Here is a 27,041-nt window from a genome sequence, read left to right as displayed (position 1 = left end):
AAAAAAACCTTTTCTAAATGCAACAAAATTCACCTGTTTGGTTTAGGTGATCCTGTTGTACTTGTGAACATCGAAGCTCTTCATTTGTTTCTTTCAGAGTATCAAGCTGTTCTATTAGTCTCTAAAAAAGAATCGTTTATATAAGCAAAATATTTAATTCTGCCCACAGGCAATTTAATTTATGCTTAAAATAATTTATCTTAATTTAATTTGATAACTGTTCCTTACTTAATTAAAAATGACAATGACAAGAATTTGTTGTAATTTCTCTTGTATAAATCACATAAATAATAGATTTTATACAACACAAAGCTTGTGATTTTCCCCATTAGATAGTTTATCTTTGAACCAAATGAATGTAATTATGCAACAGAGCACAAATATGCAACTGTAGAGTAATAAAGGTACGTGGACTTTGGAGGCAAACAGATCGTGCCCTGAATTCAGTTTCACTATTTCCAGCTATACTATCTAAGGCAAGTTATTGACTCTTTGGCTTTAGATCTTTATCATCAAAATGAGAATACTGATTCATAAGCCCCTGCAAAGGTGTTCTGAGTAGCGAATGAGATAAAGTTTGTCTAATATCTACACTATAGTCTGGCGTGTAAGAGATGCTGGAGACTTGTTATTTCCTTCTATTACTCTAAGTAGCATACTGGAAGTATGAATTTGTGGAAAAACATTATTTCCTAGGGATAGCATGCTAAGACTTCATATCATTGGCTATTTTATTTTACAGCTGACAGCCAATGACAAATTTCTACATTCTGTACAAAAGGCTCATGTTTAAACGCTTTTCCCAGAACTTGAAAAGTACTTTAACATAAAATCATATTTTAAATGTTATATTTCAAATCAGTAAACAAAACCCTACTTAGTCCATGATGTGGTTCAAATCAACCTAACAGTAAATTGGTTAGGGTCCTTAGGCCAGAGTGCACAGATGCCGCAGGAATCCCTGAACACTATAAACTGTAACTACAGTCAGGCATGAGGACCCCTATAAATCTGTTCCTTCACAAATGCAATGCAAACACTAGCTAATTTGTCAAAATCAACTTTTCCAGACTCTGAAAATTAATCAAAGGTCTGCTATGATCTGAGGAGCACTTGTTAAAGAAACTCTGCTAAATCTCAGAACAGTGAGCTTTTTGTTCTTTTAACTATTCTTACTACTATCACCCTCTCCGCAACTCTGGAGTGGCCTTGAAAACCAGCAGCCTTTCAATCTTTGTTCCTGTTTTTTGTTTTGTTTTGGCCGCACCACACGGCTTAGTTCCCCGACGAGGGACTGAACTCAGGCCCACGGCAGTGAAAGTACTGTCTTAACCACTGTAACACCAGGGAATTCCCTCTCAATCTCTGAAGCTTTGAAAAACAGCAGCTTAGCCGCCACCAGAATGGGCAGACTGGATATGAAACTCCTCCTAAAAAGCACCATGCTTAGAGAACTGTCACTATTTGGTCTGTCTAGAAGCAACCTGGAGAAGCCCCAGTCATACTTTTCATTGATTGATGTGTCAAAAACAATCATCAGCAATTGTTTTCACTATAGCTGCTGGAGGCTGTGATGCCAGTTCCGGCAAACAAGAGCCTTGCCCAAAACTTACAAGGAAGAGCTGAGAAACAAGAAATCCATAGAGGACTTAGAAAAGTTCTGACATATCCCTGGAGATCCAGGAGGCCAGCTATGTATAGAGCTGTGTGCATGCCCAGAAAAGACCTGAGAGGGCCCCAATGTCTCAGCTCTGGATAAACTTGAGGCCCTGTGCAAACAGGAAATAAAGGCAAAGGCAGAGTTTTAAATTGCCTAAGAATTGAAGACGTTTTCCAAAATACACACTGAGTCCTTTGGCAAAGGTTGGGAGAGTTACTGGCTCAAGGCATCTATGGAAATATCTGACTAATCATTAACTGATCTCAATGGTAACTGAGCAGAGAATTCAGTGGTTGCACATTACAAAGAAAGAAGATTTTATAGAATTAGTCCAAAAGAGTCACTAAAAAAACCAGCAATAACAACAAACTCTGAGGTTGAAGGAAAATCTGGATTTCCAGAGTTGAAATATTATATTATTTTAAAGGTCATATTTTCAACAAAAGTATGAAACATGCAAAGAAACAGGACAGTCCCAATGCAGGAAAAAAAAAAAAACCAGTTAACAGAAAAAGTCAATGAGATGACCCTAGTGGGTGGACACACTAGATAAAGACTTTAAGTGAGCTAAAGCCTAAAAAGCAGGAAAAATTTTTCAACACATTCTATGTGGTATCATCTTGATACCAAAACCAGGCAATGACATCAAAAGAGAACTACCAACCAATATCTCTTATAATATAGATGGGAAAACACTCAACAAAATACTAGCAAATTGAATCTAGCAATATATAAAAAGGATTATACCCTATGACCAAGTGGAATTTACCTCAAGAATGCAAACTGATTTAATATCAAAAATCAATGTAATATACCACATTAATACAATAAAAGACAAAAACCACACATCATCTCACTGACCCAGAAAAAGCAGATGACAAAATCCAAAAACCTTTCAGGATAAAAGCATGCAACAAACTAGGAATAAAATGAAACTTCTTCAACCTGATAGAGGACATCTACAAACAAAACCCACAGCTAGTAACATACATAATGGTGAAAGAGTGAATGCTTTCTCCCTAATATCAGAAACAAGAGAAGGATATCCACCCTTGCCATTTCTATTCAACAAAGTACTGGAGGTTCCAGCCAGGATAATTTGACAAGAAAAAGAAACAAAAGGCATCCAGATTGCAAAGGAAGAAGTAAAACTATTTGTATTTGCAGATGTCCTGATCTTCTACATAGAAAATCCTAAAGAATCTACTAAAAACTATTAGAAATACTAAGTGAATCCAACAAGGATGCAAAATACAAGATCAGTGTTCAAAATCAATTGTATTTCTATACATTAGCATTGAAAAATCCAAACATGAAACTGAAAAAATAATTTCATTTATAATGGTAACAAAAAGAATAAAACACTCATGAATAAAGCTATAAAAGGTGCAAGTCTTGTACAAGGAAAACTACAAAACATTGTTGAAAGAAGCTAAAGACCTAAATAAATGGAATGTTATCCTACAGTCATGGATCAGAAAGTTAACGATATTAAGGTGGCCAGATTTCCAAACTGATCAACAAATTCAGGCAATCCCTATCAATATCTCAATCTGGCTATTTTGCAGGAATTGATAATCTGATCCTAAGATTCATATGAAATGCTAGGGGCCCAGAATAACCAAAACAATAGCTTTAAAAAGAAGAACAAAGTTGGAGAACTCATACTTTCCAATTTCAAAACTTACTACAAAGCTACAGTAATCATGACAGTGTGGTACTAGCATAAAGCTAGACATACACATCAATGACAAAGAATTAAAAGTCCAGAAATAAAGTCATATATTTATGGCCAAACGATTTTTTTTTTACTTAAAAAAATTAATACACTTTTTTGCAGAAAAACTGAACAGAAAGCACAAAGTTCCCATATATTCCCTCGTCTCCCCCCATTCCCCAATTTCCCCTATTATTAACATCTTTCATTATTGTGGTTACCTGTAAGAAATGATGAGCCAATACAATAATAATCACATTACTATTAACTAAAGGACATAGCTTACATTAGGGTTCATTCTTTCTGTTTCACTTTTATGAGTTTTGACAAAGGTATAATATATCCATCATTACAGTATCATGGTCAATTGATTTTTAACAAGGGTACCAAGACAATTCAATGGGGCAAGTCTTGTCAACAAATGGTGCCGGGACAACTGAATATACACACACAAAAGAATAGAGTTAGAAACCTATCTCACACCACATAAAAATTTAATTCAAAATTGATCACAGAGTAAATATAAGAGCTAAAACTATAAAACTCTTAAAACATAGGAATAAATCTTTACAACCTTAAGGTTACTCAATGGTTTCATGGAAACACCACCATAAAACTAACAAAAGAAAAAACAGATAACCTTGACTTCATCAAATAAAAAAACTATTCTGCTGCAAAAAAAATACCATCAAAAAAAAAAAAACTGAGATGACAACCCACAAAATGGGAGGAAGTATTTGCAAATCATGTATCTGACAAGGGACTTATGTCCAGAATATATAAAGAACTCTTAGAACTTGAAATTTAAAAAGCAAATGGCAAAACATGGGCAAAGAATTTGAAGAGTTATTTCTCAAAGATAATTAGAAATGGCCAATAAGTACAGGCAAAGATGTTCAATATCATTAGTCATTAGGGAAATACAAATCAAAACCATAATGCTATACTACTTCATACCCACTAGGATAGCCAAAATTAAAATTTAATATACTTAGTCAAGGATGTGGAGAAATTAGAATCTACAAATTGCTGGTGATAATGAAAAATGGTTCATCCACTTTAGAAAAGGCTGGTAGTTCTTAAAAAAGTTAAACATAGTTACCATATGACCCAGCAATACCATTCCTAGGTATATACTCAAGAAATGAAGGGACTTCCCTGGTGGTCCAGTGCTTGAAAAATTGTCTTGCAATGCAGGGGACGCCAGTTCGATCCCTGGTCGGGGAACTAAGATCCCACATGCTGTACAACAACTAAGCCCGCGTGCCACAACTGGAGAGCCTCTGTGCTCTGGAGCCTGCGCACCACAACTAGAGAGAAGCCCACACGCTGCAACTAGAGAGAAGCCCGCGCACTATAATGAAGACCCCGCATGCTGCAAGGAAAGATCCCACGTGCTGCAACTAAGACCCAACGCAGACAAAAAATAAATAAATATTTAAAAAAAAACATATGTCCACATAAAAACTTGTACATAAATGTTCATAACCACATTATTCATTTAATAGGCAAAAAGTGGAAACAACCCAATGTCCATAAACTGATGAACAGATAAATAAAATGTGGTATATCCATACAATGGATTATTATTCAGCAATAAAAATGAATGAAGTACTGACATGCTACAACATGGTTGAACCTTGAAAGCATTATGCTAAATGAAGGAATCCAGTCACAAAAACCACAAAGTGTATGATTATATATTCATATATATAATATTCATATATTATATATATATAATATCCATATATTATATTCATGTAATCTATAGAGACAGCAAGTAGATTAATGGTTGCTAAGGCTGAGGAAAGGGGGGTCAGAATGCAGAGTAACTGCTAATGGGCACACGGTCTCTTTCTGGAGTGATGACAGTGTTCTAAAGTTTGACTGTGATAATGGTTTCACAACCCTGTGAATACACTAAACACCACTGAACTATATCTTTTAAATGGGCAAAATTTATGGTATATAAATTATATTCTAATAAAGCTGTTAAAAAATTGCATCTATGGTCCTTGCTCTCAAGGAGTTGACAGTCTAGAGCTGGAAAACATGCCCTGAGACATGACCTTGGCTCTGTGACTTCATCTTCCCATATGAGGGAAACTTACAAAACCACATAAAGAATGTCTACAAGACTTTCTTTTATATCACCAATTTCAATTTGGAGAAAGAATTGATTACATCAGTTCCATTCTTAAAACAGCAAGGATAGTATTAAAAACTAAAACAAGACATACGTATTACATATCACTTATATTTATGTTTACCTCTTTTTCCTTAAGTAAAGCTTCGTGTTTTTCTTCAAGCCGCTTCATTTCAAATGCTAGTGTGTCTGCCCTTTTGGATTCAGAGGAAAGTTTAACGTGAAGATCCTGAACCTTTTATCGGAAACAAAAGTAAAAAATGAAAGTATATAATATTGATAGCTTTTCAGAGTTCAATAAATGAGAAACTGGAAATAAAATTTATAGTAAGATTATAGTCTAATTCTAAATATTTGTGGACTCTCTGGGCTTGGACCTACGTTGTGGCAACGTGGCTAAACACATCAAGAAAGTTGGAATTGTGGGTAAATACGGGACCCGTTACGGTGCCTCCCTCAGGAAAATGGTGAAGAAAACTGAAATCAGCCAGCATGCCAAGTACACTTGCTCCTTCTGTGGCAAAACCAAGATGAAGAGATGAGCTGTGGGCATTTGGCACTGTAGTTCCTGCATGAAAATGGCAACTGGTGGTGCCTGGACCTACAATACTACTTCTGCTGTCACAGTAAAGTCTGACATCAGAGGACTGAAGGAATTGAATGAAGGACCAGTCAAGCACCATCATTTGAAATGTTGCTAGCCTATAAAAATGGATTAATTTATGTAACAAAAAAAAATATTTGTGGAAATGGCATGTAGATAAGAAGAATAAACATAAGTTTTAAAATACACAAATAATAACTTAGCCAAAAAAAAAAAATCAGCCTTCTACCCTGTTTATCTAGGTTGTTTGATAAATAGCAGAAGAGAATATTTTAGGTTATAACTCCATTCTCTAGGCATTTATCACTGGTTACCAGAAATACTAATAAAACAATAAAAATGTCCAAAAAATATACAAGCTCAGAAGCCAACAGTAATGTAAAAGACCTAGATAACTCAAAGTTGAACTCTTTCAATTTTACTGATTTAAAAAATCAAGATATTTTCTTACCTGTCTCTTGTATGTTTCTAATTGTGTACGTGCTGCATTTGCCTTCTTTAATTCTTCTTCTAAGCTGACTGTATTATGCATATACATCATGTTTGTTTCCTGTAAAGTTTTCACCTGCTTGCGAAGGTCATTCAGATCTTGTAGCTTCTGACGATATATCTCAACTGTTGATTCCAGTTTATTTGCTTTATCAGAGGTAGCCCTATAATAACAAAGACTAAACATTACTGTGTAAAAACTAGTAAGTACACATAACAATGTTATTCTGGCTGTAAAATGAGTCTTTCAAATGAACTATCAATTGGTTAAAAGAAAATGAGAGGGACAGAGAAAAGAAATCATAAACTTTGCAAGAACTTTGGAGACAGACTCAAGCCTAAAACTGTCTAAAGTTCAACCCTTCTGTTATAAAGTCATCAAAATAAAAATGCTTCAAATTTGACACACTGAATTATCAAACTATTTTATATATCAGAAAAATGTATAAAAAAAGAATGGTTTTCTAAATATAATTGAACAATTCTGAGCTGCTCTGTAGCTTACAAGCCAATTGTGCTTTGTGCATAATATTTAACGTAGTTTTGTTCTAAGTATTTGATATATTAAGGAAGTTGACTCAACTTATAATTTGTTTAGCAAAGCACTTCCCTTTAGAGTTGTGCTTACCTGACAACTGGGCTAGAGCAAAAATAAATAAATAAACCAAACCACTTCAATATCACATACAAGTTCAAATTAATGGTTATAAAGATTTCGTTTAAAATAAGGACACTAAAAACTGTGCAAGAAAATGGCTGATTAAGAAAATTTAACAGAAAATATAAAAATCATGTGGATAGACTACTTGCTTCAGCTACATTTTACAGGCAAAAGCTAAATATAAATTTTATATTGTCAAAGACTATAAGACAAACCTGAGATAACCTTGAAATAAATGTTAGGATTCTTATCTATATTTTATCAAATGTCAAAATATGGTTTGTGACTGCATTTCCTTACACAAAAATTTCACAAGATATACGAGTAAGCACAAGAAGGTCAAGCCAAATGTATCTAAAAGTAACTCAGCTTACAAATTTTTAAGAAAAAGGTATTATTTTCTTAAATGAGAAATAAGAAAAAGGTTTATGAAACTGTCCCAACAAGAATCAAATATTATCCTTAAACGGTCCATAACTATCAACAAGCATAAAAGAAATAAAGACTAGGAGGCTGGATAAACACTGATCAATACTTGATACATAGGGAAAACTCTAAGAATCCCTGATTAAAATATGGAATACTGAAATGACTAAGTAATAACTTAGAAGTGACATAATTATATTTAGACATGCCATACCTAAGAACATCTATTTCATCTTTCAGGGCTCTTGTTTCCTCAGCAAGACTAGTCAATTCATCATTCCTATGTTGAAATTCAATTAATTGCTTTTCAAGTTCTTCACAGTGAACACGGTAATCATCTTTTGCAGCTTCGAGCCTTGCATAAAGAAAACAAGTATTTATAATGTAATTTCTATTATTTGTTTTCTTACTGAGACATGAGCTTAGCAAAACTTACTTCTAAAATGTGTTTTTGGATTCCGCATTCAAAAGAAGAAAAAACTAAAGAAATAAGATACTTTTCAGCTCTTGGTTTTAAAACAGACTTGAGAAGCAAATGACGTTCAGAATTTTCATTTTTACTTCTAAAACACTGAGCTTGGTTTTCTAGTTCAAACAGGAATTTTAATTTCAAAAGATGAAGAGAAAACGTATATATTAAAGTTATCCAAAAATATACATAGCGTGTAAAGTGGTAAAATATTAACTCTAAGTATAGACTATGATAAAGAATAAATACTTCAAAGCCTAGAGCAACAACAAAAACTAAAATGACAATACAGTAATTAAAATATTAAAAAATTATTTGATCAACTGAAAATAATGCAAAAAAGGAAGAAAAATAAACACAAGACTAGATATGACAAATGAAAAATAGAAAATTGATAGACCTATATACAGCCATGTCAAAAATTACATAAAAGTCAAATGGATTGAACATACCAGTTAAAAAGGCAGAGACTCAGACTGGATAAAAAAAGCAAGGCTCAAATATATTTTAGTTACAAGAAACATTTTAAATATAAAGACACAATATATTAAAAGTAAAATGATGAAAACAAGTCCCATGCAAACAGTAAGCAAAGAAAGCTGGGGTGGTTATATTAACATCAAAAAAATGTTTAAGACAAAAAGTATTACCAAAGATAAAGAGAGACAGTTCATAATTACAAAAGGGTCAATTTATCAGAAAGACATATCATAAAGGTGTATATAAGTAAAAACAGAATTTTAAAATAGATAAAGCAAAAACTGACAGAATCAGAGATCCACAAATCGATAATTATTGTCGATTGTGTAAAAAAAATTTTAACATCAGTCTCCCAATAAATGATAGAACTAAACAAAAATGTCAGTAAAAATACAGAAAAGATCTGCATAACACTATTAACCAGTTTGATATGATTAATATTTATGATACACGTCAGTCAAAAAAACAGAACACACATTCTTTGCAAGTACACATGGAACACTCACCGCAATACAACATATAATGAGCAATAAAATAAGTATCATAAATATTAAAAGACTGAAGTCTCATGGAATATGTTCTCTAACCACAAGGAAATTAAATTAGAAGTCAGTCACAATATGAAGTCTGTAGAAAAGACTTAAATATTTAGAAATTAAACAACACATTTCTAAATAATCCCCGAGTCAAAGAAGAAATCACGAGGGAAATTAGAAAATATTTCAAACTGAATAATAATAGAAACACAATCAATCAAATTTTGGGGACCCAGCTAAATCAGTGCTTAGAGGAAAATTTACAGCTTTAAAGGCTAATTTTAGAAATGAAGAAAGGCTTAAAATCAATCATCTAACTTTAAGAGGCTAAAAAAAGAAGAGCAAATTAACTCCAAAGGAAGTAAAATAAATAAAGAACAGAGATCTAAAACTTACAATATGGAAAGTTAATAAAGGGTGTTTGAAAAGATTAATAAAATTGATGAACCTCTAGCAAGAGTGACCAAGAAAAATGAGAGAAAACACAAATTACCAGTATCAGGAATGAAAAAGGAAATACCACTACAGCTCCTACAGTCACTAAAGGGACAATTAATAGAATATTATGAACAACTTTATGCCAATAAATTCAACAACTTAAATCAAATAAACATATACCTTGGAAAAAACAATTTAGCAAACTGACATAAGATGAAACAGAAAATCTGAAAAGCCCTATGACCATTACAGAAATTACATGTGCCATTAAAAGCCCCTTCACAGAGAAAACCACAGATCCAATTGTTTTACTGATAAATTCTATTAAATACTGAAGGAAAAAATAATATTCTTACATAAACTCTTTCAGAAAATAGAGGGGGAGAGAATACTTCCTACTTATTCTATGAGACTAGCAAAACTCTGATAACAAAACCTGAAAGACATTACAAGAGAAAAAAGTTACAGGCCAGTATCTATTATAAAGACAGACACAAAAATACTTTCACATGTTAGCAAACCAAATCCAGTCATATGTATATAAGATAATAAAATATGACCAATTGGTTTCCCCTGGAATACAAGATTTTTTAACATTCAAAAATTAATCATATTAAAAGAGTGAAAAAGAAAAACCAAACCATCTTTTCAAGATGCAGAAAAGTCATTTGACAAAAAATCAACATCAATTAATGATAAAACGTGTAGCAAGGCAGAAATACAGGGGGAACTCCTTCAATCTGATAAAAAAGCAAATTTAAAAACTCTACAGCTAGCTTCATAATTGACAGTACTTAATTGAACATTTTCTCCTAAGATCCAGAACAAAGCAAGATGTTTGCTCTTGCTTAAAACAAAGAAGATAAATACAAGGCAGAAATAATACAAGGAAGAGGTAAAGCTCTATTAATAGACAAGGTGACTGTAGGTTCCTTAGGATTTTCTACTTAAATAAACAACTAGAAGAATCAGTAAGGGAATTAAGAAACTTTGCAAGACAGAAAGGTTTCAAAATACAAGACACAAGTTTCAAGATACAAGATAAAAGTTTCAATATACAAAGATCAATTGTATATCTATATATTAGCAGTAACTTTTCAGAATAATGTTTTAATTGTATTTGTAACAGCAAAAAAATTAAATATTTGGGAATAAAATTAACAGAAGGCACACATAAAACTATGATGGAAACAACAAAACATTGCTAGAGAAATTAGGCTTAAACAGACGAAGATACTACATTCACAGACAGAAATTCTCAATATGGTTAAGGTATCAATCACATACAATCCAAATCGTAATCACAAAAGGTTGTTGTTTTTACAGAAACTGACTAAAAAAGCAAAGGACAGAATAGCCAAAACAAATTTTGAGAAGAAAGAACAAAGTTGGAATACTCACACTACCTGATTTTAAATGACTTACTCTAGAGCTACAGTGATCAAAATCGTGTCTTATAGGCATAAAGATAGAAAAATTGATCAATGGGAAAGAACTGAGTCCAGAAAATGACCCAAATTTTATGGTTGTATCATTTTTCACAAAGGTGCCAAAGCAATTTGACAGAGTAAAATAAATTTCTTTTCAGCTGATGATATTGGAACAACTAAATACTCATAAGGAAAATAAAAATAAAGCTTCACATCCACACCTCACACTAGTTTCAAAAAATCAGTTCAAGATGGATCACAGACCTAAATGTGAAAGTTAAAACTATAAAGATTCTAGAATATAGTAGAGTGTATTTTCATGACAAGGGAGTAGACAAAGATTTCTTGGACAGTGCACAAAAAGCACTCATCTTAAAAACATTGATAAATCAGACTTCATCGAAGTTAAGAACTTTAACTCTTTCATAGATACCATTTGAAAAATGAAAAGGCAAGCCACAGAATGGATGAAATATTACTACTTGTATATCTGACAAAGATTTTGTATCCAGAATATATATTTTTTAAAACTCCTACAACTCAGTAATAAAGACAAACAACCCAATTTAAAAGTAGGCTAACAGTGTGAAGAGACGATTCACAAAGTAAGATATATTGCCAATAAGCACAAGAAAAGGGACTTACCATATCATTAGTCATCAGGAAAATGCAAATTAAAGCCACAATTCAACACCCTTAACACATCCCCTGGGATAACTAAAATTAAAAAGTCTGATAAAGCCAAGTTATGTTATACAGGCAGAGTAACTAGAGCAATCAGCAGCAAACACTGCTGGTGGGAATGTAAAACAATATGACCACTTTGGGAAATGGTTTGCCAGTATCTTTTAAAATTAAACACAATGTGTAACTCAGCAATACCAGTTCATTCATGTATTTGCCAACGAGAAATGAAAAAATATGTTCACAAAAAGTTTTATACTCCAATGTTCATACCAGCTTTATTTATATTAGCCAAAAATCTGGAAACCCAAATGCCCATCTAAAGGAAAATAAATAAGCAAAATGTGTCATAATGAGAAATAATTCCATATAATGGAATACTACTCAGCAATAAAAAAGAATGAACTACTGATATATTCAGCAACATCTGTAAATTTCACAAATATGCTGAGCATAAGAAGCCAGTCGCCAAAGAATTCATATTGCAATTCAATTTATAAGAAGTTCTAGATGAGAGGAAACATATCTATGGTGGAAAATAATCTGAAGAGTAATTACTCTCTGGGAGATAGGGATTAACTGGGAAGGGGCATAGGGGAACTTTCTGTAGTGATAGAAATGATCTATCAAACAATAAAAGTGTGAGTTAACAAAAATCTATGCATTTGTTAAAACACGCCAAATTGTACTCAGTATTTATTCATTTCACAATATGCAAATGTCATCTTAAAAAAAAAAGAACTGTAAACGTACTGAAGTCTAGTATTAGTTTGCTTTTTACAGAGGTATGGGTTAGCAATTCTTACTTCCTATGTGTTTTGGGATTGAGTAAATGAGAAAATGTACTGAGGAAAGTGGAAGCCAGGTTTCTCACTGTTGGAGAAGGGAGTTACAATACGGAAACGGAGAAAATCAGAATGAACCCTGAAGTCACTGGGCTAAAATGGAAGATGATAAGATGAATTCATTGTTCATAATTGTAGGTATGAAAATAAATGCAGATATGTGCATATATGCACGTGTGCGAACATGGACTGGTATGAACCTGTGCAAGCGTATTTCCTAGCTCTGTACACCAAGGTGGCTCAGAAGAAATGACAGAAAATTTCATCTGGAGCATAGGTCTTTGTTTCTAAATAACATTCTCCACTAAAAGCAATCAGGGCTTCTTGGAGAAATGGCTGATTCTAGAGTTGAGGAAGAACAAGAAGAGTCTGGAACATTTTGTTGTGCCAGAAAGTAAGAAAATACTCAAAGAAGGATAGCGACATGTTGAAATTGAAAGGTTTCTCAGTGGTCAAATCTGGGACAATTTAAGCATCAAAACAAATGATGACAGTAATGGAATTATTGTCCATTGAATATCCATTACTATCAATAAATGGATCCATTTACTAAATGCAATGCATGATCCTGGATTAGATTCTGAACCAAGAAAAAAATTACCTATAAAGGACACTGAAATAGCTGCTGGAATTTGAATATGATCTGTGGATTAGATAATGATATTGTATCAATGACCAATTCACTAATTTTGATCACTATGCTGTGATTTATAAGAGAATATCTTGGTTCTTAGGAAATACATACTGAAGTATATAGGGGTAAAGGGTCATGTCTCCAATTTACTCTCAAATGGTTCCAAAAACGAACATATATATATATATATGATTATGTAAAGAGACTGCTAAAGCAAATGAAGAAAACTGTAAAACAACTGTCAAATCTGAATGAAAGGTATAAAGGAGCTCCTTATACTATTCTTGCAACCTTTTTGGTAAGTTTGAAATCATATCAAAATAAAGTAACAACAACAAAAATACATACAGTACAACTGGAGCACCTACTCTCAAGGCCTTATAGTGCAAGGCTCAGTGGTAAGCACATAAGAGACAATTTTTATTAAAGGTTAGATGTACACTTTTTTTTTTAAAAGAAGAAATATAAAAGTTGATATGAAAAGCATCTTCTTTAGCTTAAGATTTACATTTTTTCCATTTATTATCAAGTTCCTTCTCCTATGTAAGAAACTCCCCCTTCTCCCCAGGCTTCAGAAATCACTCCTTTAAACTATTCTTGGACTTGCCTGTGGCCTTCATTTGGCCCTTATCACACAGTATTTTGAATTGTTTTGTTTTTTACATATGTATCCTACTTGCCAAACTGGACTGTTAGCCCTATGAGGGCAGGAACCACTTACACCATTCAGTAATTTTCAACAGTATTTTTAGGATACTAATCCTAAACATGCTTTGTAATGCTTAATAATTAGTTGTTGATATTATGATTTTTTAGCTATTTTAATAAAACTGTATAAAATGATTTCCACTACAAATGTTACCTGAAGTTTTCTTCCTGTAATTGTTCTAGTTGCAACTGTGCATGAAAATACTTTTTTGCAACCATTGTATTTGGATCATCAAAAGAGCCATCCAACTGGTCAAGTTTTTCATTCATCATCTCATTCTCAGAAACTAGTGAATTCTTTTCATCTTGAAGTGCTGTCACCTAAAAAACAAATACACAAACATAAGCATCAATAGCAAAAAAGCTTAGAATAAATCTGACCAAGCCATTAAATAGCTTGGTCAAGCAGACTAGATAATTTCTAAGGATCCTTTGAACTCTGGAGTTCTGGGTCTAGGAGATTTGGGTCAGAAGAAATCAACTTTCTTAATACAGAGAAAACAGAGTTAATACATATAAGAATATCTTTCAAATGTTATGCTTGCTTTAGTTCTGAGAAGAAAATGTTTCTAAGTCTCTAAAATCTCTAAATACCAAAGAACTTCAAAAAATTAATTTGTTTCCCTTTTAGGTATAAATTTTTAGGATGCTGTTACCTAGTAAGCCAAAATATAAACACATATATACAGAGTTACCATTTTAGGTTCCTGGTAGAAAATTATCAGTTACATATCATGTCTTCAGGCAACAGGCACATTATTTAGTTAATGAATCAGTAACAAAAACCTGAATTGAATGCAACTGCACACTGAAACTATTTAAAATGGATACAAACATGTAACTTTAGAATCACATCAACATCAGTACTTGATACATTTTTAATTTTACTTACATATTTATGTTAACAAGCATGATTTGCTCTCTCAGTCTTATTTTTTTCATTTAAAAACATCTTTAAAAATTTACAGCTAAGGCTGTGACCTTTTATAAGACCAGAAGTTTATGTGTGATTTTATTAAGATTAGTTTGAAAAAAGGTTGACCTCCCATAACTTACAATATATTATTGCACAAGTTTGCTATTTATACTTTCAAAAGTTATAATCAATTCAGTCCAGTTATGGGAATGGGACTACATATTGACACACCAAGCTAATAACAGGAAATTAAAATCAAATTATAGTCTTAAATACAGTGTAGGGAAGTTACAAACACTGTCCTCCAAATGAGAAACACAAACAAAGGCTGGGAAACTGTTCCCAGACAGACTAGGAGGAAACAGTTTCTCTTCCTAAGTTCAATGCATGCATCCATTCTTGTCATGCAAGCAGTCTAGTGACTATGACCTGTCATGTACAATCCTAAGTGTTTGGGATACAAAAAAGAATGAGAGGTTGTGCCCTTTTAAGATCCCTACAGCAGAAATGTAAACAATTACAGGACAGAAAATGTGGTGCTTTGGTGGAAGTATACTATGGGGGGTGGGGGCCCACAGAGAAAAGAATATCTCGTTCTAGCTTGAAGGTAGGGGCTGTTGTAAAAAGACTGGTAGAGGAGAAATAATACCCCGTCTTCAAACTGGGTAAGAATCCCCTGAAGAAGGGAGAGGAGCATGGGCAAACTTAAACTTAGTTTTCAATACCTAGTGGGTAACCAACCTTGTTCTTATCCATGCTTTACATTGTGGTTCTAGACCCACCTTTATCACAGATATGAAGGAGGGGGGTATTAAACATGCGAATTCCTTGGACCCATCCCAGATGGGTGACTTCGAGTGTCCAGTGGTGGTTCTAGGCATCTCTTTTAACAAGATGCCATGGTGATATTTTGTTTAGGTTCACTCTGTACCTGCCTCTGTCCCTTTCTGTTTCTCTCTGTCTCTGTCTCTCTCTGAGCTATTTAAAAGAGACAGAAAGTTCAAAACGCTAAAAAAGAAAAAAAAAAAGCTCAAAAATAATACTCATATTCTCACATCACTCAGACTTAATATTTTTATCATAATTGTTTATTTTAAAAATTAAAATATAAAGTAAACTTCTATAGCTGGAGTCCTCTTTATCACATTGTGCCCAGTCGCACATACTTTGTAGACACCTTAAGTTTGAAAATCACTGCCTCATTGAATCTTATATAATGCTGGGTGAAAGTATGCTTTTCTCTAACATACTAGAAGCAAGAATAACCAGCCTCTGTTACTGCAGTAAGTGAAGCAGTGCTACCTACTGCTGCCAGGTGGTATGAATAATGTCTGGGAAAGGCAGGTAAAGAGCGGTTGATAAACCCGTCCTAACTTGCCCCAAGGCCCCATAATCATCTTGGACCAAAATTACATGAAAGTTTCTTAAAACTTTACATCAAATTCTCATGTGGATTTTTTTCTTTCTTTCTTTTTTTAAAGTACGCATAATCAGGCCTTACTCCTGACTTAGTGAGTCATAATTTCAGTTGTCCCAGTATCTATAACCATAATTTACACAGAACTCACACAGATCTTTATTTAAATGGATCAAGCTTCATCACCAGATCTTTCACTACAGAATCTCCTCTGTTCTTGCATTCTTTATTCTGATTAAAACATGTTTGCTAACTGGATTGTGTCAATGAGTAGTTTTTTTTTTTTTTCAAGAAGGGCTCATGAGTTTGCACCTGCACTCCTCAGTTAATGCTGTTTCCCTGCCTCAGCATTTTGTGGATATTGCTCCTCTATATTCCGGCATGGAAGTTGTAGGGGAGCCTGATTTTCTTATCTTTGTGGGTGATTTACCTTTTCTACTTGACTGACTGAGTTGTTTTTCCTTTATTCTTGAAGTCTGATAGCTTAACTAGGGTAAGGCTTGGTGTTAAACATTATTCACTGATTTGTTTCTATCTAGCTGCAATTTCCTTTTATATCTTCACTTTGTTGTCCTACCACTTAGTCTATTCTATTGATGTGTTCTTATGAAATTGTAATGCTAAATGAAGTGAAAGTTATTTTCTAAGCTTGGCTGTTGTCTTTTACATGCTCTTATCTGTTTTTGGTTTTAGTCTGTAATGTTCACAGAGATGTCATGCTTTGATTCTTTTCATCTAGTTCATGTTCTGTGGGCAGTCAAGATACCCTGTTTGTTCTGGCATAGTGTTGAAGACTTCTTGGACACCCTTTCCACTGTAACCCATGGCCCAGTATCTTCTCCCCTCTGGGTGACAGTTGGGACTGTTTTTTCTCCACCTCTCTATATAGCCTTGTGAATGGTCAGGGAAGATAGTGGTGGGGGGCGGGGGCGGCATGGGGGCAGCTGAGACAACGGACAATCTTTTTGTAACACCTGGGCTAGGCTCTCACTTCTGAGGTTTAAGTACTTCATACCAGGGTGGTGAGAAGTATATTCCATTCCCATGGAGAAATTCCTTTGGGCATCAGACTGTTTCCCCAATTCAGTGTGTGGCCCTACAGCCTTTGTTCCTATCAGAAAGAGTCAGGCCCTTGGTTTCTTCTTTTTTTTTTTTTTTTTTAAAGGATTTTCTTATTTATTTATTTATTTATTTATTTTTGGCTGTGTTGGGTCTTCGGTTCGTGCGAGGGCTTTCTCCAGTTGTGGCAAGCGGGGGCCACTCTTCATCGCGGTGCGGGGACCACTCTTCATCGCGGTGCGCGGGCCTTTCTCTATCGCGGCCCCTCCCGTCGCGGGGCACAGGCTCCAGACGCGCAGGCTCAGCAATTGTGGCTCACGGGCCCAGCTGCTCCGTGGCATGTGGGATCTTCCCAGACCAGGGCTCGAACCCGTGTCCCCTGCATTAGCAGGCAGATTCTCAACCACTGCGCCACCAGGGAAGCCCCCCTTGGTTTCTTCTTAGCCATCATTTCCACTCTTCCCCAGTCCAAAGAAAATGAAGGACTCATAGCATGAACTTCCTTCTGATTGGGTAGATTACTATGAGAAGTCTCAAGATTTTTGTTGATTCCCCTGCATGGGCTGGGGATGAAGGAAGAACAGCAGGTTCCTGCCGTGCAGCACCTCTGTCAACATCATATGCCTGCTTCTTTCCTTGATTACTAGCTTTTAATTTAACTTCATTAGGTTATGCCCTTTTGTTTGTTCACCTGCCCTCGGTGAAATTCTTTGCAGCTTATTTTTCTTTTTTGGTTCCTTTGGTTGGGTATTAAAAAAGAATTCCCCCCCCAAATTTTAAAATCACTCTCAAGTGACATATGATTAACAGTAAACATTTTTTCAAAAATAATTTTCCTTATAAAAATTGGGGTATGTATCATATACACCTGTGTGAAATTCACGTTAAATTATTTTTGTTTTGATTAAATGCAGTTTTGATTATATTCATTTCACATGTGTAGCAGATAGTTGAGGGTTGACTCTATTTTGATACTGGAATTAAAAATGCCAAAACTTGGGATGTCTACACTTTTCAACTAAAATCAGATCATCACATACTCTCCATCATGTGTTACAAACACTGAAATGTTTTAACACAGAATTTTGTGTTCTTTTTTTGAATAAGAATTTCTCAGAAAACTGTACAGAGATCCTACATGAGACTGGTAATACCTGAATGATTCAATCCTCTATTCTTTATATGAGGTACTCTGGAGAGAGGATATAATCTTACTTGAAAATAAAACATCTCTGATGCTGTGCAAGTCTGTGCATATATGTGATGATATATATGCGAGGTGAGTGTGGTTAGGAAAGAAAAAAGGAGAAAAGGTAGACGTTCTCATAATTTTGAGACACTAGCTTCATTCAAATATAAACACTGGCTTTGTTCAAACATAGAGGAGTGATGTTTAAAGATGGCATTAGAAGATCTGGATTCTAGTGCTGTCACTGCCCTACGGAGCTGAGTCACCCTGACCAAGTCACTTCTCGTTTCCTTATTTGCAGACCCTTGAACATTAGAAATATTACCCAGCCTTATCACTTTAGATATTTATCTCATCAAGCAAGGATAATCCTACCACAACCTTTGTTCCTTGTCCTCACACTTTTCAGAGAGTCAATTATTTATGTAGCTCATTATTTGAATGAAAAGTGCAATTTACATACAGCATAATATGATGGTACATTTAAATCTTTGTATAATTTTTCGAGACTTATTGCATAATTTTTCACATTTGCATTTTCATATAACAATAATAAAAATACACGCAAACATATACACAGCCCTTATGAACCAGGCCCTGCTTTAAGTGCTTTATGTATATTAATTCATTTAAATGTAATTTTCACTCTGGGAGATATATACTATTAACACATCATTTCTCAAAAGAGAAATATGAAGTATAGAGAAATTAAGCAATTTGCCTGAGCATATACAACCAGCTAGTAACATAACCAGGTTCTGAATACAGGCAGCCTGGTTTGACAATCTACTCCTTTAACTGTTAACTACTGTCTCTCATGCCAAGTTTATTTTGCTAACACGTATGTGCATATGAACCCAAGAATTACATACATGTGTTCATATACACATACGTGTTAGCAAAACAAACTTGGATCTCAAATTTATTGGGGGTCAAGCCCTTCTAAATATTTCCATAAAGAACCCCACTTAATATTCATACCCTATAAAGTAGATACTTTAGTTTCCCCTTTTTACAAAACAACAAACTAAGGTGTCATCTAAGCAGTTGAAATTCTGCAATTAGAATGACCCTCTCAGTGAAGTAGTTAAGCAAGCAATTTTCAACTCTAAAAGAAAAATTATAAAGTTCATGTTTGAATAGTCAAGCCTATAACAGACCCTTTCAATGGTCCCTGCATGAAATGAAACCCAACCTCCAAAACACTTTACTAATTAATTAATTAAAATAAGACTCTTGTAAATTTAAAGAGGAAATTATTCTCAGATCCATACCTGCATATCTAGTTCTTGGCATCTTTGCCTCAGTTCTTCTTTTTCTGCTAGTGCTTCCTGAAGTTCTTCCAGGGCCCTTTTAAGCTGAAATAGAAAATGTCCTAACTCTTAGCAAATCACATTTTGAAACAAATTGAAAAATATATTTTTATCAAAACACATATATACACTGATGTTGGAAATGCTTTTAAAATTTACTTATTAACAAATAAGTAGTAATATGTTGTTTTTGTGTAAATAATATCAACAGAGTCTCATTAACATTTAAGGCTAAGGTCCCACAAAAATAAAATTTTATGTAAATCTTTGTGAAATATTTAAAACAGAGTGTTAGAGGATGAACTGTTTATTTTTACCGCAGAAAAAAATTTAGAGCACAGCATGTTTACATTTAAATAAAATTTTTATAGAAAAAAATTTTTTTAAATTTGAAATACTTCTTGAGATGGCTGGTGACACTCATGAAAGTCAGATGTCCAAAAATATAACAGGAAAAGTATTTGATGCATTTACCTCTCCTCTTACCCTTCCCCTTATAACCCAGACTGGGTTATACAGAGGAGGAGTGTGCCTTTTCCTCCATGTAAAACAACTGTGTAAAACAACCAGGGAAAGAAGCCTTGAGTACAGGACCTTTGAGTTAATTCTTCAATATTAGAGGAAAGCAATTGTGACAAAAATCATGTTTCCTTATTAGATAAATTAGAATTCAGCAGAATTTTTAAGTACTATTTAATTATGTAACTATACAGAATGGGCCACATATGTATTAACAAATGTCAGGAAAGTTTAATGCCACTCATCTCTTCAAACATGATCATTAAAAACTCTGGAGAGGAACACTACTTGCATTCATGAAGGAATGCATAATAATAGTCAATTAAGATCTTATAGGAGAATAAACTATCTAAATTTCATGGAAGAAAATAATCTTGTATGTGGTCTCCTATGTAAGCCTTTAAGATAGTAATTGACAAAGGAACTCTATCACTGTTTGCAACATTTTCCTCACATACTAAAATACTCACCTGTTGCTCTAATTCTCCAACAGCATCATTTGTAGGAGAGCTCACTATTTCTTTACTCATCAACTAGAATTAAAATAGTAAAATTAAGTATAATAAAGATTTACACAGTAAAAAAATATGTTTACTTGAAAGGACAGTAAAATGCTTTATGTTTAATTTTTCCTTGCCTTAATTTGATGATCCTCATATTATTCAAATAAAAAATGAATAGAGGTTTAAGCTAAATAACACAATGTTCAAGCAGTACATTACTGAGGACATAAGTAAAATGTGCTTGAAATATTTAGATATATTTAAAATACTAATGTAGTGAAAAATTATAATCCAAGTTCTAAACGATGAATTACTAGGTAAAACTGAACACATCACATAATAAAAAAAATTATTCTTCCGTAACATGAATTGGCACTTTAAAAATAGAGCTTTAAATGAGTGATGTGGCAAAATTCCTAATTTGAGAAGTCATTTCAAAAGCAGGAGTTACAATTATATGAAAAAAAAAAGGATCCTGTAAAATAACTTTTCTGCATATGAAAGGCAGATTTACGCATAGTGATGTTCTGAATTCAAGCCAGCAATGCAAACTCAGAGTATACACACTTCTAAGGTCCTAGATGCTGTCTCCCTCTAAGTCATGCCTCTTCCAAACTATGTTTTCCTCACTAACCCTTCACTCAACTTTCCCTCAGGCCTCCTCTTCACTTGACTTCATCTCAGCCTTTTGGTCTGATTTTAAGAATGAACGTGCACCGAACGAATTCTGAATCTCTACGGTACAACTTAGATAACTAGACTGGCTTGAATCCAGGTTATCTGGCTCCGAAACCTAATTTTCACTATATTTGCTCACGGTTCTAACATTCTGAAAATGCATATGAGATACATACACACACACACTTTAAAATTTCAGAAAAGATTACTCTACCTGGCAGAAAAAAAGAGAAGTTATAAAAACTCCTAACTGGGAAGAGGCTGTTTATCCTGCTTAGCTGAAGTTATTTAAAGGAAACTGACAATGTTAATTTAACTTTTAAAATGCAGAGGTACTAAAATTGGGCTTGAAGTCCTTATAAGAAATTTTTGGGGAAAATAAAGAAGGGAGGACACAACAGCCAAAGATAAGTAAACCTACTACAAAGGGCTCGTTTATACAGCAGTGAAATACACATCCATAAAATCTATGTGAACAGTTTTATATAATTGGGTTTAGGATTTTCATACATATGTGATCATGATATAACTTACCTCCTGAATAGCAGTCATGACCACATGTTGAACAGACTCTTCCAGTGTCATTATATTTTGAATATGTTCTATGATTTAAAAAAAAAAATCAGATCTGAAAAAACCTTACTCTTTACCCATAGAAATTTAGTCATTCAATTAACAACATAAAAATTCATTCACTACACATAATTCTTTATGCAAGTATATTATTTACCACAAAAAATATGTCCATTGTAAACAAATAAGCAGAACTGAAAATATTCATAAGAATATCTATAAATGTTTTAAAGAAAATCTCTAATTTTCTTACAAGGAAGAAAAAGAGAAGAAATTGCAATTAATGTTAAAACAATTATGACAATTTCTTTCCTCTTGTTAAATATTCAGTATTATGAGATGAATTCACATGTACAGGTATACCACAGAGATAGTACCAGTTCAGTTGAAAACCACCCCAATAAAGTGATTATCACAATAAAGTGAGTCACATGAATTTTTTAGTTTCCCAGTACATATAAAAGTTAAACAATACTGTAGTTTATCAAGTGACAATAGCATTATGTCTAAAAAAACAACGTACAAACCTTAATTAAAAAGTACTTTATTGCTAACAAAATGCTAACCATCATCTGAGACTTTAGCGCATGGTAATCGTTTTTTCTAGTGGAGGATCTTATCTTGATGTTGATGGCTGCTGACTGAATAGGGTGGTGGTGAAAGCTGGGGTGTCTGTGGCATTTCTTAAAATAAGACAACAGTGAAGTCTGCCATGTCAATTGACCTTTCCTTTCACAAACAATTTCTCTGTAGCATGCAGTGCTGTTTGATAGCATTTTACCCACAGTAGAACTTCTTTCAAAATTGGAGTCCATCCTCTCAAATTCTGCTGCTGCTTCATCAACTAAGTTTATGTAATTTCTAAATTCTTTATTGTCATTTCAACAGTCTTCACAGCATGTTCACCAGGAGTAGATTCCATCACAAGAAACCACTTTCTTTGCTCATCCATAAGAAGCGACTCGTCTGTTAACATTTTCTTATGAGATGGCAGCAATTCAGTCATACATTTAAGCTCCACTTCTAATTCTAGTTCTCTTGCTATTTCTACCACATATCCAGTTACTTCCTCCACTGAAGTCCTGAACTGCTTAAAGTCATGTATGAGAGTTGGAATCAGTTTTCTTCCAAACTCCTGTTAATGTTGATATTTTGACCTCTTCCCATCAATCACTTATGTTCTTTTTTTCCCCTCAAGGGAAACATTTCTTTATTTTTAAAAAGTTTTTATTTTACATTGGAGTATAGTTGAGTTACAATGTTATGTTCATTTCAGGTGTACAGCAAAGTGATTCAGTTATACATACACATATATATCCATTCTTTTTCATATTCTTTTCCAATATAGGTTATTAGAGTACTGAGTAGAGTTCCCTGTGCTATAGAGTAGGTCTCTGTTGATTATCCATTTCATATATGGTAGTGTGCATATGTTAATCCCAACCTCCTAATTTATCCCTCCCCACCACCTTTCCCCTTTGGTAAACATAAGTTTGTTTCCTAAGTCTGTGAGTCTCTTTCTGTTCTGTAAATAAGTTCATTTGTATCATTTTTTAGATTCCACATATAAGTGATATCATATGGTATTTGTCTTTCTCTGTCTGATTTACTTCACTCAGTATGATAATCTCTAGGTCTATCCATGTTGCTGCAAATGGCATTCTTTCATTCTTTTTTATGGCTGAGTAATATTCCATTGTATATATGTACCACATCTTCTTTATCCATTCATCGATGGACATTTAGGTTGCTTCCATGTCTTGGCTACTGTAAATAGTGCTGCAATGAACACTGGGGTGCATGTACCTTTTCAAATTATGGTTTTCTCTGGATATATGCCCAGGAGTGGGATTGCTGGATCAAATCTATTTTTAGTTTTTAAAGGAACCTCCATACTGTTCTCCATGGTGGCTGTACCAATTTACGTTCCCACCAACAGTGTAGGATGACACAAACAGATGGAAAGATATACCATGTTCTCAGATTGGAAGAATCAATATTGTCAAAATGACTACACTACACAAGGTAATCTACAGATTCAATGCAATCCCTATCAAAATACCAATGGCATTTTTTGCAAATCTAGAACAAAAAATCTTAAAATTTGTATGGAAACACAAAGACCCCGAATAGCCAAAGCAATCTTGAGAGAAGAACAGAGCTGGAGGAATCAGGATCCCTGACTTCAGACTATACTACAAAGCTACAGTAATCAAAGTAGTTTGGTATTGGCACAAAAACAGAAATATAGATCAATGGAACAGGATAGAAAGCCCAGAGATAAACCCACACACCTATGGTATATTAATCTATGACAAAGGAGACAAGAACATACAATGAAGAAAAGGCAGTCTCTTCAATAAGTGGTGCTGGGAAAACTGGACAGCCACATGTCAAAGAATGAAATTAGAACATTCTCTAACATCATACACAAAAATAAACTCAAAATGGATTAAAGACCTAAATGTAACACTGGATACTATAAAAACTCTTAGAGGAAAACACAGGCAGGACAATCTTTGACATAAATCACAGCAAGGTCTTTTTTGATCCATCTCGTAGAGTAATGCAAATAAAACCAACAATAAACAAATGGGACCTAATTAAGCTTAAAAGCTTTTATGCATCAAAGGAAACCATAAACAAAATGAAGACAATATTTTCTCCCACAGAATGGGAGAAAATATTCGCAAACAATGCAACCGACAAGGGATTAATCTCCAAAATATACATACAGCTCATGCATCTCAATATCAAAAAAACCCCAAACAAGCCAATCAAAAAATGGGCAGAAAATCTAAATAGACATTTCTCCAAAAAAGACATACAGATGGCCAAAAAGCACACGAAAAGATGCTCAACATCACTAATTATTAGAGAAATGCAAATCAAAACCACAATGAGTATCACCTCACACTAGTCAGAATGGCCATCATCAAAAAGTCTACAAACAATAAATGCTGGAGAGGGTGTGGAGAAAAGGGAACCCTCTTATCACCTATGTTCTTAATGGCATCTACAATAGTAAATCTTTTCCAGAAAGTTTTCAATGTACTTTGAAAACCAGATCCATCAGAGGAATCACTATTTATGGCAGTTATAGCCTTACAAAATGTATTTCTTAAATAGCAAGACTTAAAAGTCAAAATTACTTCTTGATCCATGGGTTGCAGAATAGATGTTTTGTTAGCAGGTATGAAAACAACATTAATTTTGTTGAACATCTCCATCAAAGCTCTTGAGTGACCAGGTGCTTTGTCAATGAGCAGTAATGTTTGAAAGGAATGGTTTTGTTTGTGAGAAGTAGGTCTCCACAGTGGGCTTAAAATAGTCAGTTAACCATGTTGTAAACAGATGTGCTGTCACCCAGCCTTTGTTGTTCCATTTTTAACACAGGCAGATTAGATTTAGAATAGTTCTTAAGGTCCTAGGATGTCCAGAATGATAAATAAGCACGGTCTTCAACTCTGTCACCATCTACGTTAGCAAGAGAGTCAGCCTGTCCTTCAAAGCCAGGCATTGACTTTTCCTATCTACCTATGAAAGTCCTAGATGGCATCTTCTTCCAAGAAAAGGCTGTTTTGTCTACACTGAAAATACTTTGTTTAATATAGTGGCCTTCATTAATTATCTTAGCTACATCTTCTAGATAACTTGCTGTAGCTTCTACATCAGTACCTGCTGCTTCACCTTGTACTTTTACGTTCTGGAGATGGCTTTCCTGAAACCTCATGAACCAACCTCTGCCAGCTTCAAACTTTTCTTCTGCAGCTTCCTCACCTCTCTCAGCCTTCACAAGATTGTAGTCAGAGCCTTGCTCTAGATTAGGCTTTGGCTGAAGGGAATGTTGTGGCTGGTTTGATCTTCTATCCAGACCACTAAAACTTTCTCCATATAAACAATAAGACTGTTTTGCTTTCATATCATTGGTGTGTTCATTGAAGCAGCACTTTTAATCTCCTCCAAGAACTTTTTCTTCATACTCACAATTTGGTTGTTTGGTGGAAGAGGCCTAGATTTTGGCCTATCTTGTCTTTCGGCATATCTTCCTCACTAAGCTTAATCATTTCTAGCTTTTGACTTAAAGTAAGAGATGTGGGACCCTTCCTTTCACTTGAACACGTAGAGGCCACTGCAGGGTTATTAACTGGCCTAATTTCAATATTGTTGTGTATCAGGGAGTAGGGAGGCCTGAGGAAGGGAGAGAGATGAGGGAATGGCTGGTTGGTGGAGCAGTCAGAACACACACAACATTTGTAACATTTACTGATTAAGTTTACCATGTTACTATGGGTGCAGTTCATGGTGCCTCAAAACAATTACAATAAGGCTTCCTTGGTGGCGCAGTGGTTGAGAATCTGCCTGCCAGTGCAGGGGACATGGGTTCGAGCCCTGGTCTGTGAAGATCCCACATGCCGTGGAGCAAATGGGCCTGTGAGCCACAACTACTGAACCTGCGCGTCTGGAGCCTGTGCTCTGCAACAAGAGAGGCCGCAACAGTGAGAGGCCCGCGCATCGTGATGAAGAGTGGCCCCCACTCGCCGCAACTAGCGAAAGCCCTCACACAGAAACGAAGACCCAACACAGCCAAAAATAAATTAATTAATTAATTAATATTTTTTAAAAAACAAACAATTACAATAGTAACGCCAAAAAGCACTGATCACAGATCACCATAACAAATATAATAATAATGAAAAAGTTTGAAATATTGTGAGAATTACAAAAATGTGACACAGAGACATGAAGTGAGCAAATGATGTCGGAAAAGTGGTGCTAATAGATTTGTTGGACATAGGGTTGCCACAAACCTTCAATTTGTGAAAAACACAATAAAGCAGAGCTCAATAATACAAGGTATGCCTGTATTCAGTGAATTCTTAAGATCTAAGCTCAGAAAGTTTCATTTATCACCTACTTAGTTCATTTCAGGAAGGTTTTCAATGA

The 27,041-nt window shown here is 34.3% G+C and overlaps 2 protein-coding genes and 1 pseudogene across 4 annotated transcripts in view; 2 read left to right on the top strand and 1 right to left on the bottom strand.

The window, feature by feature from the left end:
* Positions 1–27,041, bottom strand: part of HOOK1 (hook microtubule tethering protein 1) — a 65,785-nt gene that overhangs the window by 18,654 nt on the left and 20,090 nt on the right. For all 3 annotated transcript variants that reach the window (XM_028163434.2, XM_007164363.3, XM_007164364.3), the window contains exons 6-13: positions 22,056–22,123; positions 20,811–20,873; positions 19,783–19,866; positions 14,082–14,248; positions 7,918–8,058; positions 6,579–6,780; positions 5,648–5,758; positions 34–121 (exon numbers count right to left, since the gene is read on the bottom strand). In XM_028163434.2, the coding sequence (XP_028019235.1) occupies positions 34–121; positions 5,648–5,758; positions 6,579–6,780; positions 7,918–8,058; positions 14,082–14,248; positions 19,783–19,866; positions 20,811–20,873; positions 22,056–22,123 (924 nt within the window). The remainder of the gene's footprint in view (positions 1–33; positions 122–5,647; positions 5,759–6,578; positions 6,781–7,917; positions 8,059–14,081; positions 14,249–19,782; positions 19,867–20,810; positions 20,874–22,055; positions 22,124–27,041) is intronic.
* LOC103014389 (cytochrome P450 2J2) overlaps positions 1–27,041 on the top strand; it is a 125,953-nt gene that overhangs the window by 88,090 nt on the left and 10,822 nt on the right. The gene's annotated exons all lie outside the window — the stretch shown is intronic.
* LOC114236169 (60S ribosomal protein L37a-like) lies at positions 5,877–6,224 on the top strand (annotated as a pseudogene).

The sequence above is a fragment of the Balaenoptera acutorostrata genome, chromosome 1 (assembly GCF_949987535.1).
Source record: "Balaenoptera acutorostrata chromosome 1, mBalAcu1.1, whole genome shotgun sequence".
NCBI classification, from domain to species: Eukaryota; Metazoa; Chordata; class Mammalia; order Artiodactyla; family Balaenopteridae; genus Balaenoptera; species Balaenoptera acutorostrata.
The sequence above is the reverse complement of the archived record's forward strand: the minus strand, read 5'-3'. Positions and strand labels throughout refer to the sequence as shown.